Source organism: Meriones unguiculatus, chromosome 2, assembly GCF_030254825.1.
Source record: "Meriones unguiculatus strain TT.TT164.6M chromosome 2, Bangor_MerUng_6.1, whole genome shotgun sequence".
Taxonomy (NCBI): Eukaryota; Metazoa; Chordata; class Mammalia; order Rodentia; family Muridae; genus Meriones; species Meriones unguiculatus.
Genome location: NC_083350.1, coordinates 41729734 through 41745034, shown reverse-complemented (window position 1 = coordinate 41745034; position 15301 = coordinate 41729734). Strand labels below are relative to the sequence as shown.

The window sequence follows — 15301 nt, the reverse complement described above, 5'->3', positions numbered from 1 at the left end:
AAGCAGAGACCAGCCAAGCTGCCTGGAAGAGGCTTAGACCCATCGACCTGCCTGAAAAGGGTACCCTCTAACCCACTGAGCTGCCTGCAGGCTAAGCAGTGTGCTCCATGTCTCCCGCTCTTATGAGCTGTCACTCACGCTGGGGTGGGCTTTTGGTGATGCAACTGCCTTGGAGTAATTTCTGTCAGTCAGGAACCCCTCACCCACATTCCTGCAAAATCCTAATAAAACTCCTTGGCTATGGATGCTGGACTTTGTCCTTCCTTTGGTCTACTGTTAGCTCCCCATCTGGGGTGAGAGATGTCTGTTCATGTTTCCCCAGGAGTAGTGCCACATAAGTCTTCCTCATACTTAGCTTCAGTGAGATTTGGGTCAGACTTTTAGACTTTGCAGTTTTACTGGGATAAGGAGACCTAGGAATAGTGACTATGTATGTCTGCCATGGAAGGTAGACTGTGCTCACTGAGGGCCAGAGAATAGATTGGGATACACAGGAGGACTCCTTGCCAGAACCACCAACATTCTAATGGCCTATTAATGTTACTGCCTGTGGCAAGAGATAGGATTAAGGGTGCAACCTTGAGATGGAGACATCATCCTATCATGAGCCCCTCAATGTAGAAAACAGAAATGGAAGGTGATAGAAGTGATGATGTGTGCAGATGAAACTGCCATTGCTGGCTTTGGAGACAGAAAGCGCCAGAGGCAAGATGCTGGGGAACTTCAACACAGCTCCTACTCAGAAACTGCAGAAAGGGACAAAGTCCTGATTAGCACTGTGAAACTGTTAGACTTCCATGACAGAGCTCACAGCAAACTGTAAATGTGCATTGCTTTAGGCTACTACATTTTTTGGTTATTTGACCTTCACAATCCTGTTATCACAGAAGCATCATTAAGGATGGGGTATAGCTCAGTGATGAAGTACTCACCTATTATGCAAGAAGCCCTGAGTTTGATCCCCGGCAACACACACACACACACACACACACACACACACACACACACACACGGTCCCAAAAAAAGTATCATTTTTACATTGCTTTGGTCAATTATCAAAATCTAAGAAACTATCACTTATGATTTTTTTAACCATATGTGTCAAAAAGGCAATGTTTACTTCTCAAATCCGGTTTTATTAAAGTTGTTTGGCAATTCTGAAGGCAGTTCAAGGTGGGTGGACACACTACACATGGGTTTCCATTTTTGTTTGCAGGAGGTCTGGGTACATGCACATTTCTAACCCCTCTGCCCTTCACTACCAAGTGACAAACTGCTATCCGTGTCCCTGTTCTCCACAGCACAGGAATTTGTCAACTAGGGTTGAAGAAAAATAAAATCCAGATTTAAAAATTTCTTGTCAAATATTAAGAACATACAAAGTATATGAAAGGTTGCTACATTTAGTCTTCCAGGTATGAAAACATTTGATAGTTTGTGCTTTCTCACTTTCACTTACTGATTATCAGAGACCAAGGTTTTTCCTATAGCCGAAAAAAAATCCCCACTGAAACTCACCAGTAGAGTTTCCATGAAAGGACAGAAGAACACAGAGCAATGTGATTTGGCCACTAAAAACCAATTGGCTTTTTCTTCAGTGAGGATTTTCTCCTGCACAGCTCAGGGCACTGTTGGCTTCCTTAGCACACCCACTTTGTAGTAGAACTTAGCATGCATTTATTTTACTGTGTAACTGGACAGAAAATGGTGGGGGGAGGGCTCTCTGTCCAAGCAAACATTCAGAGGATCCAGAAGCAAAACTTCGAAGGACTCAGTATGCCTTAGTTGTTCTCCAGTGAACCTGACATTGGCTGTAAGAAAGGAGAAGAGAAACCTGTGTAAGGATTTTTGCACAGGGCATGTAAGCTTGTTCTAAGTCAGTGGTTGTCAGCCTGTGGGTCACACTCTTCCCCTACCCCCAGAAAGACCATGGGAAAACACAGATATTTACATTATAATTGATAACAGTAAAAAAATTATAGTTACAAAGTAGCAATGAAAATAATTTTATGTTTGGGGTCACCACAACACGAGGAACTGTACTAAGGGGTCACAGTGTTAGGAAGGGTGAGTAACACTGCTCTAAGTGGCCTCGTATCTCAAGCAGAGCTGAAAGTCTGGCCACGGCAAAGGAGCCTGACGGCTTTCTTCTTGTGGTGGGTTCTGAACGTGGAAGACAAAGGCAAAACAGGGCAGTAAGTTACCCAAGAATTACAGCATCCTGTTTCCATTTACTTCACTTGTATTAAATGAAGACATTCCACTTTATTTCCTCAACGGCAGAAGAGAATCCTACCACAGTAATGTTGGTTGCCTTACGGGGGAATGCTTGTCCTACAAAAAGGTTGTCTTAGCATATCCCAAAGTATTTGTGGTCTAAGAACATTACATTTCAATGAACATGGGCTTCTGAAAGTCTCAGCAAATCCAATTTATTGATGTCCCAGTAAACTAGACCTTGAAACATTGCCATGGCAGTTGGAAAAAGACCAAATAAAGACTTCATTCTTATTTCCCAAGTGGAGAAAACATTTTCTTTAGGGATGAACATAAATATTGAAGTTTCTCAAGAAACAAGTCTTATCATCTAATTTAAGTTTTAAAAATAAATTATCTTCAAAGAAATAAGTAGGATGGATTAGACTTTTTTTTTTCAGATCCTGAGATCCCATTCAAGAATATCTTAGATTTATAATATTTAAATAATGCTTATATTTTAATTTTTTAAATAAGTACGTGTGTGCTTGTGTGTGAGTATGTGCAGGTGAATGAAAGGGCCCAAGGGGTCCAGAGGCATTAAATCTCCCTGCAGCTGGGGTTAAAGGCAGTTGTGAGCAGCTTGATTTGAGTCCTGGGAACCAAATGCAGGTCTTCTGCAAGAGCACTGGAAGCTCTTACCTCCTAAGCCATCCCTCCAGCACATTAAATAACACTTAGAACAACAAAAACCTCCGGGCAATCACTACTGCTAACCCGTAAGTCATGTATTTTTTTAGTTATTTTATGTGTATGAGGGTGTGTATATGGCATGCACGTCTGTGCACAATGCGCACACTAAGTGGACATTGGCATCTGATCCCCTGGAGACGGAGTTAGGATGGTGTGGACCCCATGTGGGTCCTGGGAACTGAGTCTGGGTTCCCTGCAAGAGTAACGAGCACTCTTAACTGCTGAGCCATCTCTCTAGCTCCTTCTGAGTCATTTGAAGGCAGGAAACTATACTTACAAATGGAGTCCTGATTCCAAATTTGCTGTGGAATGTCATGGTGACTTTGTTTTTATGCCCTGTTCTTTGATCAAAAGCATGGCATGTATCAAAAGGTGGGCTGTACAGGTGAAGGCTCACGGCAGGCTCTGTGTGGCTGATGTTCTCTACTCGATGTAATCCAATGGAGTCTGAACAGACAAAAGAGGACAGAAAGCAACGAAGGAGTCAAGATGGCAGCTGAAGGCAAAAACTTTCTTAATCACCCATAACTGACATTGATGACTCTGGAATGAATATACATTAGGATCAAACTCCTTGATATGTATATTAAGTGCCATTCGAGACATAAAACAGGAAAAAAGGAAATATTCATAAGGACTTAAAAAAAAAACCAAACCAAAACCAAACCCAAACCCAAAAACCACAGCAAAAGACCCCAACCCCCTATTTTGAAACTCTCAAGTAGCTAAGGAATTGGTAGTACCAAGTACTTCTGGAGATGAGCGAGGACTCACTAACTGAAAGGCTACCTAGGAGGTGGAGTCTCAAATTCCATTTCACCATCTCCTTCCCCTCCATACTTCCAACCCCAAAAGACAGAGATTTGCTATCTAGACCTAGAAGGAGTAAAATGGCGGAACTCAGGACGGGTAGATACCATGGTAAAAGCAAGCGAGTGAAGCAACGAGCCACACATGAATGGCAAGAGTCCTGCTTTCCTCACCAGCAGCCACCAGCCAGGATTTCCTTCTCCAGGTGGAGATGCAAGCAACTCCTTAAGGAGTCTCACCAGCTCACAGAAAAGCCCCAAGCATCCTGCCACTGAAACCTCTCCTCTGCTAAAGGGCTGTGCCTGACCCTGAGAGAGAGATACACAGAGAGAGAGAGACATAGAGAGATATTCTGTCAACAGCCCCATCCTGTGTTCAGAGCCACGAAGTGAACTTTTTTGTCCCTGTATTTTATACATGAGCACACAACTGAATTAACCTCTAGCTCAGGACAGAGAGTGGCCTTGAGCAGCCTAGAAAAGCAAGTTGCGATTGAGAGGACCCGGGAAAATCTATTATTAGCATTCTCCCTGAGACAAATATGCCCAGAGGGGAGAAAGAAATCAAAAGGATTTTTGTTTTCATTTATTTATTCCTGGAGAGAGTCTCATGTAGGCAACGGTCATCTTGGACTTCTGATTCTCCTTTCCACACCTCCTAAGTGCTGGGCTGGTTTATGTGGGAGTTGGGATTGAAGCCAGGACCCTGTGCATGCATGGTAGGCAAGCACTCTACCAGCAAGGCTACACCCCAGCCTCCAACAGGCTTCTCAAAAGAAATAGACATCCAGATGTGGTGGCACACACCTATAGAAAATGCTGCTGAAGAGGCAGAGGCAGGAGGACTGCCAAATAAAACAAAACCTGAACAGAAGGGCTGGCAGAAAAAGTTGAGGTAGACCCAAAGAACCAGAGGGCAAAGATTAAAATAATAGGAAGGAAAAAAAAGATCAAAGGACAAGGTCAGGAAGCTTAATATCCAAACAAGAGGCTTCTCAGAAGCAGAACTCGAAGGAACAACATGAGGATATTTCTTGGGTTGATGGGCACACTCAGCTGTCCAAACTGAACACAAGAGCCTGGCAGAACAGGAAGTCCTTAGGTGACCTATGACTGCAAAACAACATGGGCAGAATGCATGCACCACATGTGGGGAGTCCAAACATTTCCAGAAGATCTTTCAGAGAGATAAGAGTCAGAATGGCAATGGACTTTCAACAGGAATCGGATACACTAGAAGACAATGACACAGACTTCCGAGGGGCAGTGACTGACAGGTCACTATCCACATCCAGCTGATTCATCTACCAAGCTATAAGATTTGAAGCCAGGGTGGGTTTTTGTTGTTGTTGTCCGCAGATATTAGGAAGTCTCAAAAATGTACCATCCATGACTCCTTTCATGAAGGGACACCGGAAGATCTGCCTACCCAAATAAGTGTGCGAACAAAGAACAAAGTATGAGTTCAGGAAATAAGTTTTAACACAGGGAAAAAAAACAAAAAGAAGGCTTGGATGACATTAAGGGGAACCTGTAGCTTGTCAGTGAGCTCTGTCAAGTGAGCCTAGAGATAACTAATCTAGACAGGAAAAACTATTTCCAAGAAGATTAAAAAACAATGTGTTCTCTCTCTCTCTCCCCATCCCCTGCCCTTCCTTTCTTCTCTCCCCCCTCCCTCTCTCCTTTTCCCTTCCCCCTCTTAATTTTTTTTTTTTTTTTTTTTTTTTTAATGACAGGATCTTACTAGGTAGCTCTGGCCATCCTGTAGATCAGGCTGGCCTCCAAGTAACAGAGACCCAACTGCCTCCCTAAGTGCTGAGGTTAAAGGAGTAAGCCGCTATGCCCAGACCAGTATTCTCTCTTTCTCTCTTAGACAGGATTTCTCAGTATCTCCCAAGCTGACACTGAACTCACTATGTAGCTCAGGCTTGCTTCAAACTTGCAAAAAAAAAAAAAAATCCTCCTGTCTCAGCCTCTTGAGTGCTGGAATTACACGGCACACCAACACTTTGCATTAATAAAACCAAGGTGATCTAGCAGTAGCTTTTGTGCAATTCGGAATGAGCATTCAGGGCTAACAACTGAATGCTCTGTATACAAATAAACCAGCCAGCTCACAATGGACAGTTCTGCAGTCAAAGACCCTAAGATCAGGTCACTCATCCTTTAGAAGAGCCCAGGGCTCAAGCATGAACCTCACTGTTCATAGTTCTAGCATTTTAATCTTTGCCTCTTTTTCCTTTCAGTGTCCAGTATACCCTCTGTTACAGTTTTATTGGACCTTTCTTGGTACTTTTTATTAAGGTCAGTTAGTCAAGGTCCTGTTGACCTTCTCCAAATTGAAACAGGCTCCTGGGTCTCTCTTCCAACTCTCCTGTCACCAACACCCTATGCTGTTTGTTGCTACCAAGACATTCTGCAGAAAACTAATCTCTCCATTGCTCTTTGGGGCCCCTGTCTTGATCTTGTTTATAGTCTCCTAACACCTCTTGCCAACCCCACCTTCCTTCTTCCTTTCCATTTGCTCCCATTCTCTACAAGGACTGTAACCCTTTCCTGGACTGGGAACCTCCTCCTGAACAAATCTATGGTCATCCCTAATCTATGAAAACCAGAGGCTGAAAACTTGTAGCTTTTAATGTATTTGAGTTAATTAGTCTACAAAAATATTCAGTATAGCTCATCCCACATTTTACTGATTGGCAAAAATTAACTTTAAAAACCAGAACTTAATGCTTTTATGGAAAAAAGAATCAGAACAGTCTCACTGGGGTTAGTGACCACTGCTGTCCCTTTCGTGTTCATCAAGTCATTCCCAAAGCTTTTTAATCCCAAGTCTGCAGCTCCCTCTTTCAACTTAGATGCTTGGCTGCTACAGGCTTCTGCACCAGAGACCCCTGACAAAGCTCTTTTCCATATACAATGTCTGTTCTCAAAGACTCTGATTCCAGCTGCAAGTAATTATCCTAAGAAGGTTTTAGCTTTCTTGTGCTATGGCAGAGGAGACAAGTCTGTTCTTGCTAAGGTGGTGTGCCTTCTATATAGGAACCTTCAAACATTTGAGAAAGCAAGTGAAAATGTCTACAGAGAAAACCTATAGCCTTGTGTGATATGAACAGAAGAGAAAGCATTTTTCATACAATCTGATCTTTGTAAGTGATCTGCATTCCTAAACTAATAACCTAACAATTTAATGCCAAGTAGCAAAGCCAATACTAAACTTTAAGATATATGAAGGAAATACTGTGCTTGCCAGAGAAAGACTGTAATAATTTATTTTAAATAAGCAGGACAGCATCCTGATTAAAAGCATATGTTTGGACTCAAACTGCTTGGAACATACTGGCTAACTATTTAAAACCTGAGTGACTATAGACAAGTTATTTAATTTTCATATGTACTGGCAATCTCATATATACATGGAAATAAAAATTATGACTCATATGCTTTAGTGAATTTTTGGAAAGTTATGACCCTTTTTAGAAATATAAGTAAATCCACAGTCTCTCCTGGGAAGCATCTGGCTATTCCAAAAGACATTTAGGGGAAAGAACAAATTCTTGGTAAGATATCTATAAGTCACATTGCAAAATTTCCCTTGAGAATAGTCTTTTGGGTATGCTGCACACAGTTTAGAAAAACAGGCACCAGCGAATGTTCCTTAATCACTTCCAGAACATGTTGCATTTTCTAATGCAGACACACTATATGTTTCCCAAGTAGACACAACTCTTTTGCATAAATTCTTATCCTACAATCTTTGTTCTAAACTTGGGCAGGTAAGTGACTTTCCAATGAATGATAATTTTCATTCATATGTTTTGAATGAATGATTCCAACCCTGCTTAGAAACCCATTGTGTTTGGGCCATTTTCCATCAACATGCATAAATAAGAGCTTGTTTTTTCCTACATGCTCATAGAGAAAGTATGTTACCATTAATGTAGGCACACTGGTTTTCCCTCAAGGTCCTTTCAGACTTCTTGATCATCTCATTGGATTTTTTGTCAGGCCAGTCAAACAATGTCTCCTTTAGATTTCCTTGCAGCATCTTCAAGAAGCAGTGGGAGTCCGTGTGATCGTGAATACTGCTATATATGCACAAAATGACAAATGAACTCAGTAGTTGGTCCAGTACCCCTTGATTGAGCTGAAACTGATACACTGCCAAGAAACTCCCAGGGCCTAATTCATTTCAGCTGCTGTGTTTTAAATCTATCAGTGTAAAATTCGGCATTTTTACTCCAGACACAATAACAACACATCCATATCAGGGCATGTAACTTACAGTTCTGATGTGAACTCATCATGTTTTAAAAATATTGCCATGATAATATGGTAACAAAACACAAGAAACCTTTCCTTCTATTTTTTCCCCCAATACAGTTTGTTTGTTTATTTGGCTTGGTTTGGGTTTTTAAAAATTATTATTTTTGTTTAGTTTATGGTTTTCTTTGAGACACAGCTTCTTTATAAAGCTAGGACTGGCCTAGAATTCATGGTCTTCCTGCCTCAGAAGGAAGGATTGCAGGTTTGCTGGGATTATGGGAGTGACACCATGCCCAGAAAAAATGCAGCTTTTAATAACTCATTTAAGCTGAGCTAGGATTTAATAATGAAAGAATACTAAGGGCATGTGAGGTCCTGGATTTTATCTTTGGCATCATATATATAGAGAGTCACACATACACATACACACAGACTTACACTCATGCACACAGACTTATACACACACATACATATACACACACACATACATTCTATCACACACACATTCACACACATACATACATACACAGACTCACACTCACACACACACATGGACTTATACACACACACTTGGGGAGGGGTTCATTAGAGAAATTTTTAAAAGAACAAAATATATCATCTATAATAATCGATCACATTAGAATCATTTAATATTTTCTTTTATGTTTTTCCCCATAGGACTTTTCTCCTTTCTTCTTTGTGTGTGTATGAGAATGTATATGTGTGCATATGCATCCTTATCATCTTGAAATGATGATATAAGGTATACACGGTACTAACATCTTACAGTAGCCTCACCTGTGATGATCTTCTGATATTGGTGAGGGAAAGCAAACTGCATATTAAATAAAAAGGAATTTATTCATCTGATTTTAGAGCAAACAGTATTTAGGTATATGAAGTCATAATAGCTGCAAAGTTGATTAAAATATATAAATGTATATAATTTTTAGGACTTAAATCATGTTGAGTTCTGTTAATGTTTAAATGTAGCATAAAGGAACTGTTCCTAACAGGCTCTAGCCTTATCCTTGCTAACCTGTTTTCGAGAAATACTGAGAGAATGACTGACTGCCACCTACCATTTCATCAATTGTGCATTTCAACCTGAGTTCACTATAGGTCTAATATCCTAAAGCCTTGTAATTTTGCATTTCTTTTATCTCACAAAAAATGAATCTGGGTAATTGTTTGACAAAAATCTGATAGATCTCTTTTAAAATATAATAATGTTTAGTTGGTAACAAGGCTCACAAGTGTACAAACTAAAGGCAAGGAGACACATGTTAAACTGTTAGTATTAGTTTAAATTGCCTTCCTGGTTAAAAAAACGTTACACAATTAACTGGAAGTAGAAAGAATTTTTCTGAATTTGTGACATGTTTTTCTAGCTCCAAATCTTGCCAGCGTGGTCTTTGGTCCCACAGTTGTTGACACACCTCACATACCACAAAGGTCAGGGTTAAGCATAGTTCCAAAAACAGTTTAACTCCGTGATGGACAGAGAGGTTAAATTAAGGTGAGTATTTTCCTCCTTTGAATTACTGATTTGGGAAGGAGGCTTGTTTATTTTCATGTTTTACATTTGTGTGTGTGTGTGTTTGTTTGCATGTACACACACATATAAGAGTTGGTTATCTTGTAAGAGTTGGTTCTCTCCTTTTCCCTTCTCTGTGGGTTCCAGTAACACTAACAGTGCAGGTTAGCATTGGAGGGTACACATGAGACATGCATTTGTTTCCTAGCATTGCAAAACATGGATTTATTTTGAAGACATTCCTTTATTTATTTTTAAGACAGAGCCTCACTATATAGACCTGGCTATAGTAGAACTCACTGTATACACCGTAACTTAGACCAATTGAACCTTGAGATTATTAAATAGCTGTTTAAAAACACATTATAAAAGCAGTTAACAGTTTAAGAGGTCAACAAAATATGCAAAACCGAAGTGTGTGCATAACCTCAACTTCATGAAGGAAGTGTCACAAACATGTATTCACGTTAGCACAGAGTGCACACCAACATGTATATTATTTCACAGCAGTGACACAGGCTTTTGTAACTGCCTCAAACTCACAGAGATCTACTTGCCTCTGCCTCTTACATTGGGATAAAAGGTGTGTGTCACCATGCCCAGCCAAAACACAGATTGATCATCAAAAAGTCAGAAAGAGCTCCTGAAGGTAGGAGGAACACACCAAAGGAATGCCTAGAATGAGGGAAGCGTTCCGTTACCTGCCATGCCCTTCACCCCAGCACAGAATCATCAGGTTAAACTTCCCATTTCCTTGATCCACGAGATTTCGAGTATACCTAAAAAAACAAAAGTTCAGTCGGCCTTAGGGTTTGGTCTTTTAAAAATATTTATTAAATATTTAATTTAATTTAAAAATTAAGTAAGTAAGTAAGTGAGCAATTTTCTCTCATATAGTACAGCCGGACCACAGGTTCCCTTCCTTCCTCTCCTGCCAGGGAAGTGCAAGTCAAAGCAAAACAAAAACAGAAACAACAACAACCAAAAAAACCAAACCCAAACCAAGCAAACCAATCTTTCACCTTTTCAAAAGCTGTCAAGGAAAAGATAGACCACAGAGCTACAAAAAACTCCTACAGGCAAACTCACTTTCTCCCACTGCCAATAGTTCACATCCATTGAATGATAACGTACATTCCTGAATTAAGTCTATAGCTCAGTTTTGCTAACACAGCCATCTAAAAATAATGATCACCAGCTTGCCTTCTTTAACCCAACAAATTGTGAGCCGCTTCAGTATAATTTTTTTTTTTTTCCTGGAACAAGGGAGGCATTATTTAAAGAAAGCAGTACTTAGCCTCCAGATGTATTTTCTAGAAATGGCAGACGCCATTCAAAAGTCTACCTGCTCTCCTGCTTCCAAATTGGAACACAGCCTACTGTGCATAGGAACATGGACCCCAGCCCCACTATTCTACCTCAGTAAAACCTGAACATGGTTTTCGAAGTCAAATGAAAACCAGAACAAATGAAAACGGTTTTCAACAGTTGAGTTTTTACTTTCTGGCATTTTGTACCTTTTTTTTTCTCTCTCTCTCTCAAAGACAGACCTTTCTGTATTTGAATCTCTGACTTTATTGAAGTAGCTGCTCAGTGATTTCTACTGGTATGAAAAGATAACGGGGAAAAATACTGCAAATTTCTTGTTTCTCCATGCTTATTTATCAGCCTCAAACTAATAAAAAGTAGCATTCTCACGGAAGGTATTTGGAAAGTTCATAACTACTCCAGGAAAGAATGTTGCTATTGTTTTGGGCATTTTCCCCCTTCTAGTAGATAAAGTAGGGTTTGAGGACCAAGGTTTTATTAAAGGACTGTTCTAGAATTCTGTCCAGTTTTACTATGAAAGTGCTGACACAAATGCATTCAAAAGCACTCATAAGGAAAAGTTCTGCACAAATGAGCTGAGGGTTGAAGTGAGCACCAGAACAAAGGCTACATTAGGTCAGAAGACTAAATCTTTTAGTAGTATAATTTGCAGGAGAAAAAAATCCAAACCAAAACAACCACAACAAGGACACACTTGAGCTCTCAAGTTGTAATTTGGTCCAAATGGTTCCGTTGTTAGCATCTGACCTGCAAACCTGGCCAGTAGTGACATTTACTTTAGACTGCTGTTTCTAAGGGCACGGAGAGGGTTGTATACTTTTATTTTGGTAGTGTTTGTTCACTTAGTCATCTGTTAACTCATGCTCTCCAGGCTGCACTCCTCCAGCCCTTCCTACCATCCCCCAAGCTCAGGGCCAGGTGCTTGCAGGACATGACTCCCCAGAGAGTTGCTAAGACTTATTATTTTCTTTTTAGCTATTGGTCTCCCTTATATTTGAGCTCCTTATGACCTAGGACGGGGCTGTATGCACAGCCTTTGTCATAGTAAACAGGGTTCCTATGCAACACCCCACTTCTCCAGAGAACCCACTGTCTGGATATACGGGAACACACTCAGCCTTGTTTCAAACCCCCAGATCACAGACCTGAACCCTTCTAAGCACTAAGGATCACAACACTATAGAATTCGCTTCTGGTCACCCATCTCCCTCTCTTCTTCCCTCTATAGCCCACCCAGAACTTTTATTTTTTCTTAATGTGCTGTGCCTTGGATCAAACAAGAAGTCCCTGGCAATGCCACTGTTCTAGAGAGCAGGGACTGTGTGTAGAACACCTGGTTAATTTCACTTGGACAATGCACTATCTAGCCAGATATGCTACTGTAATAAAAGAATTTGTCATGTAGAACAGTGGCTCTCAACCTTTCTAATGGTATGCCCCTTTAAAATAACTCCTCATGTGTGGTTACCCCAGCTATAAAATTATTTTTATTGCTACTTCATAACTGTAATTTTACTATTGTTATGAACTGTAATGTTAATATCTGTGTTTTTTGATGGTCTTAGGTAACACCTAGAAAAGGATCATTTGACCCCCCCAAAGGGGTTGTGGCCCACAGGTTGAGAACCACTGGTCTAGAGGCAGTTGCTTCGTGTTTTAGAAGCCATGCTTCTTAAATTGTGCCTAGCATAGAGGAATGTGGAGCCATAGAAAATTGGAACAGTATAAGATTTCTGAATGTACAGCCAAAAATTAATTCCAAATAAAATGTAATGTGTTAAAATAAATCAGTACCTGGCAATACTTGCCATCGTCATCACATGACTCCACAGCAATCTTGGTTCTTTTTAAAAATATTGTTATTGTGTATCTCATGAGTGTTTAGTCATGTGTGTGCCATGGCCCTGCTGGGAAGGTCAGAGGTCGTCTTCTCGGAGTTTTCATGTAGCTCAGGCTGGAGTCAGGGTTTGCTCTTGCCTACCTCCACCTCCCAAGCACAAGTATCATGCCCAGCCTCAACTGTTTTTCATGATAAATAATCTTTTGTTAAAATGTTAAAATCAAAATATTCAACCAAGATTTCTTTATATAAACAAGCAAGCCATCTCTTCAGTATGCATATTTGCTTTAGTCCTTAATAAATGACACATTTATATGTATGCCAAAAATTGTTTTTTGTTATGGTTGATTTTTGGTAAATGTTTGATTTTATCTTATACACCTTCATGGACATGGAGTTATGTAGAAGTTTTTCAGGACAAAGGGGCTCCAGGCGGCCCTGGTTCAGTGTAGCCCCTGAATACTAATGGGGAAAGAGACCTTGTATAGGGTGCCCGGCTTCTTTCCTGCTGGTCTTTGTTGGTAAAACTGAGATAAGAACAGCTTTGTCTCACACGGTGTGAAGTGACTGGTGGAGCGTTTGCCCCACAAACTGGCAGTTACCTGACAGCATTTAAGAACTCGTAGACATGTCGGGAGTGACTGGAATGAAAGGAAATTCCTTAAGGCCATTCCCCAAACACAAAATGCCACAGGTCCTGTCCTTAGTTTTTAACTACTCACAAGTCTCAAAGTACAGATGACATGGTCTGTGCTGACAAAAGCTTATTGTGCATTTTAGGTGTGAAGAAATGGCTTCCAAGGAAAAACATCTCATTCCCAGCCATCCTTTTCTCTAGCCAGCTTCCTTATGCTAGCCCCAGTGTATCAAGCACAGGCACGGATATTTGCTCTCCCACACAGGAACCTCTCATCCTCGTAGTGACTCATTTTATTCTAGACCCAGAGGCCTGAGGATTGATTGTTCTGACTTAATCCCTAAATTACAACATCAAAGGTCCCAACCTGTCAGACACCTTACTCAAGCAAGTCCGGAAAGTAGCGGTCTTTATTTAGTTTTCCCTTCCAGATTCTGGGAAACAACAGCAAGAGAAGGTCAAAGGCTTGAGGGCTGCAAAAGCCACAGTGTGCCCAGTTAGCAAAACCCGACAGTCGGTGCACTAACTCTCCGATGGGGCGGTGAAAGTGGCTTGGGAGAACTGGAAGTAGTAACAGCTGGCAAAACCCGGGCACTGTTTTCTATTAAATTAAGCTTTCCAGGGTTGGTGACTGCCTTGGGGTTGTTTCTCCAACCACCATCCTTTTCTAGATGGTTGGCAGGGTGATCTCTGAACGGTCTGTGGTCAGGTCCAGGCGTCTGCCCCACCAGAGCCCGGGAGTACCAGGTGGCGAAGGGGTCCCCGTAGCGCAGTGCCAGCGGCGGCTAAGGAGGTGGGGTGTCGCTTTGTCAGAGGCTGGGGGTGGCGGGGTCTTGTGGGCGACAGCTGAAAACCTGAGAGCCAGTGTGTGTGTGTGTGTGTGTGTGTGTGTGTTGGGGGGGTGCTCCCTCCTAACTGCGGGGACCTAGCTTTGCAGAAGCGCGAGCCTGCTCACCTGTACTGGTCGAATTTGGCGTACAAAGCCCACTCGGCGGGGTTGCTCTCGTAGGCTTCCAGCACAGCCTGCACCTCCTCCACATTGACCTCGTCGCCCGCGAAGAGCTCGTGCAGGATACGGATGAGGTCGGCCAGGGTCCGCGGCTTCAGCAGCTCCGTCCGTTCCATCCCCGCAGGGCTGGGGCGCGCCTCTCCAGGCTGGCTGCGGAGGACGCGAGCGCGGAGAACCCCGGCTGCAGGCTAGATGGTCGCACGCACCCGGGACCCACCGGACTAAAATCTCTCCCAACGGTATCAAGACTCAGGTCTGGGAGTTACCGGAGAGCCGCTTAGTGCACAGACCGGTCGAGACCAAATCTGCGGAATCCGCCCTCCCGGGCCCTTTTTAAGCTCTTGGAGTCATCTAGAACGTACCAACCGCCTTCAGGGGGTGGAGTGAGGCGGGGAGAGACCCGAGAAAAGGGCTGGAGGTGGAGAGCGCCACAAGGCAGGCCCTGGCACAGGACCCAATTGTCTGTGCGCAGCAGCCCTCTCAGAAGCCACACTGTTGCCTTTGCCCGGTACTTTGCGGTGAGCTTCGGACAATTCCTCCTCCCCCAACCCCCACTTAGCGGAGGATTTTGGCCGGCTATCCTATCCCTTTCCCGACCCCACCTCCCGGGCTTAGTTTTCAATGTTTGACTGTGTTTTAGATCCCTTGGGGGGCGGAGGGGTGGGTGGGATGAGGAGGAAAAGGAGCCAACCTTTTTACAAATGCAGCTAAGATGCCTGGGAAACACAATGCGATCCGTTCCCAGGCCAGGGAGACTATTCTGTAAATGTATAAGGTCCTCATATATGTTCCAGGCTTGGTGAAAATTCTTTGTTTTGAGAAGCCTTTGTTGCTCTGCCTGGTTGGTAGCAGATCAGGCTGATCTTGAACTCAAAGACCCTCCTGCCTCTGCTTTTCAAGTGCTGGGAGTTTTCTTTTTTCT

At 42.2% G+C, this 15301-nt stretch overlaps 1 protein-coding gene across 1 annotated transcript; it reads right to left on the bottom strand.

Moving 5' to 3' along the window:
* Positions 1 to 1115: 1115 nt before the first annotated feature.
* On the bottom strand, positions 1116 to 14700 carry Cdo1 (cysteine dioxygenase type 1). Its single transcript, XM_021660205.2, has 5 exons — positions 14326 to 14700; positions 10266 to 10343; positions 7695 to 7849; positions 3227 to 3396; positions 1116 to 1811 (listed from the first exon to the last, which is right to left on the bottom strand). The coding sequence occupies exons 1-5, from the start codon at positions 14493 to 14495 to the stop codon at positions 1782 to 1784; spliced, it is 603 nt and encodes a 200-aa protein (XP_021515880.1). The 5' UTR covers positions 14496 to 14700; the 3' UTR covers positions 1116 to 1781.
* Positions 14701 to 15301: the final 601 nt, after the last annotated feature.

Bases quoted from the DNA above. Each gene is read 5' to 3' on its own strand.
- Cdo1 (XM_021660205.2), bottom strand. From the start codon at position 14,495: ATGGAACGGACGGAGCTGCTGAAGCCGCGGACCCTGGCCGACCTCATC. The intron at 7,850-10,265 runs GTAACGGAACGC...GTGCATATATAG, and splicing joins TGGGGTGAAGGGCATGGCAG to CAGTATTCACGATCACACGG. The intron at 1,812-3,226 runs GTAAGTATAGTT...CCTTTCTTACAG, and splicing joins TTGGAATCAGGACTCCATTT to CCAATGTCAGGTTCACTGGA.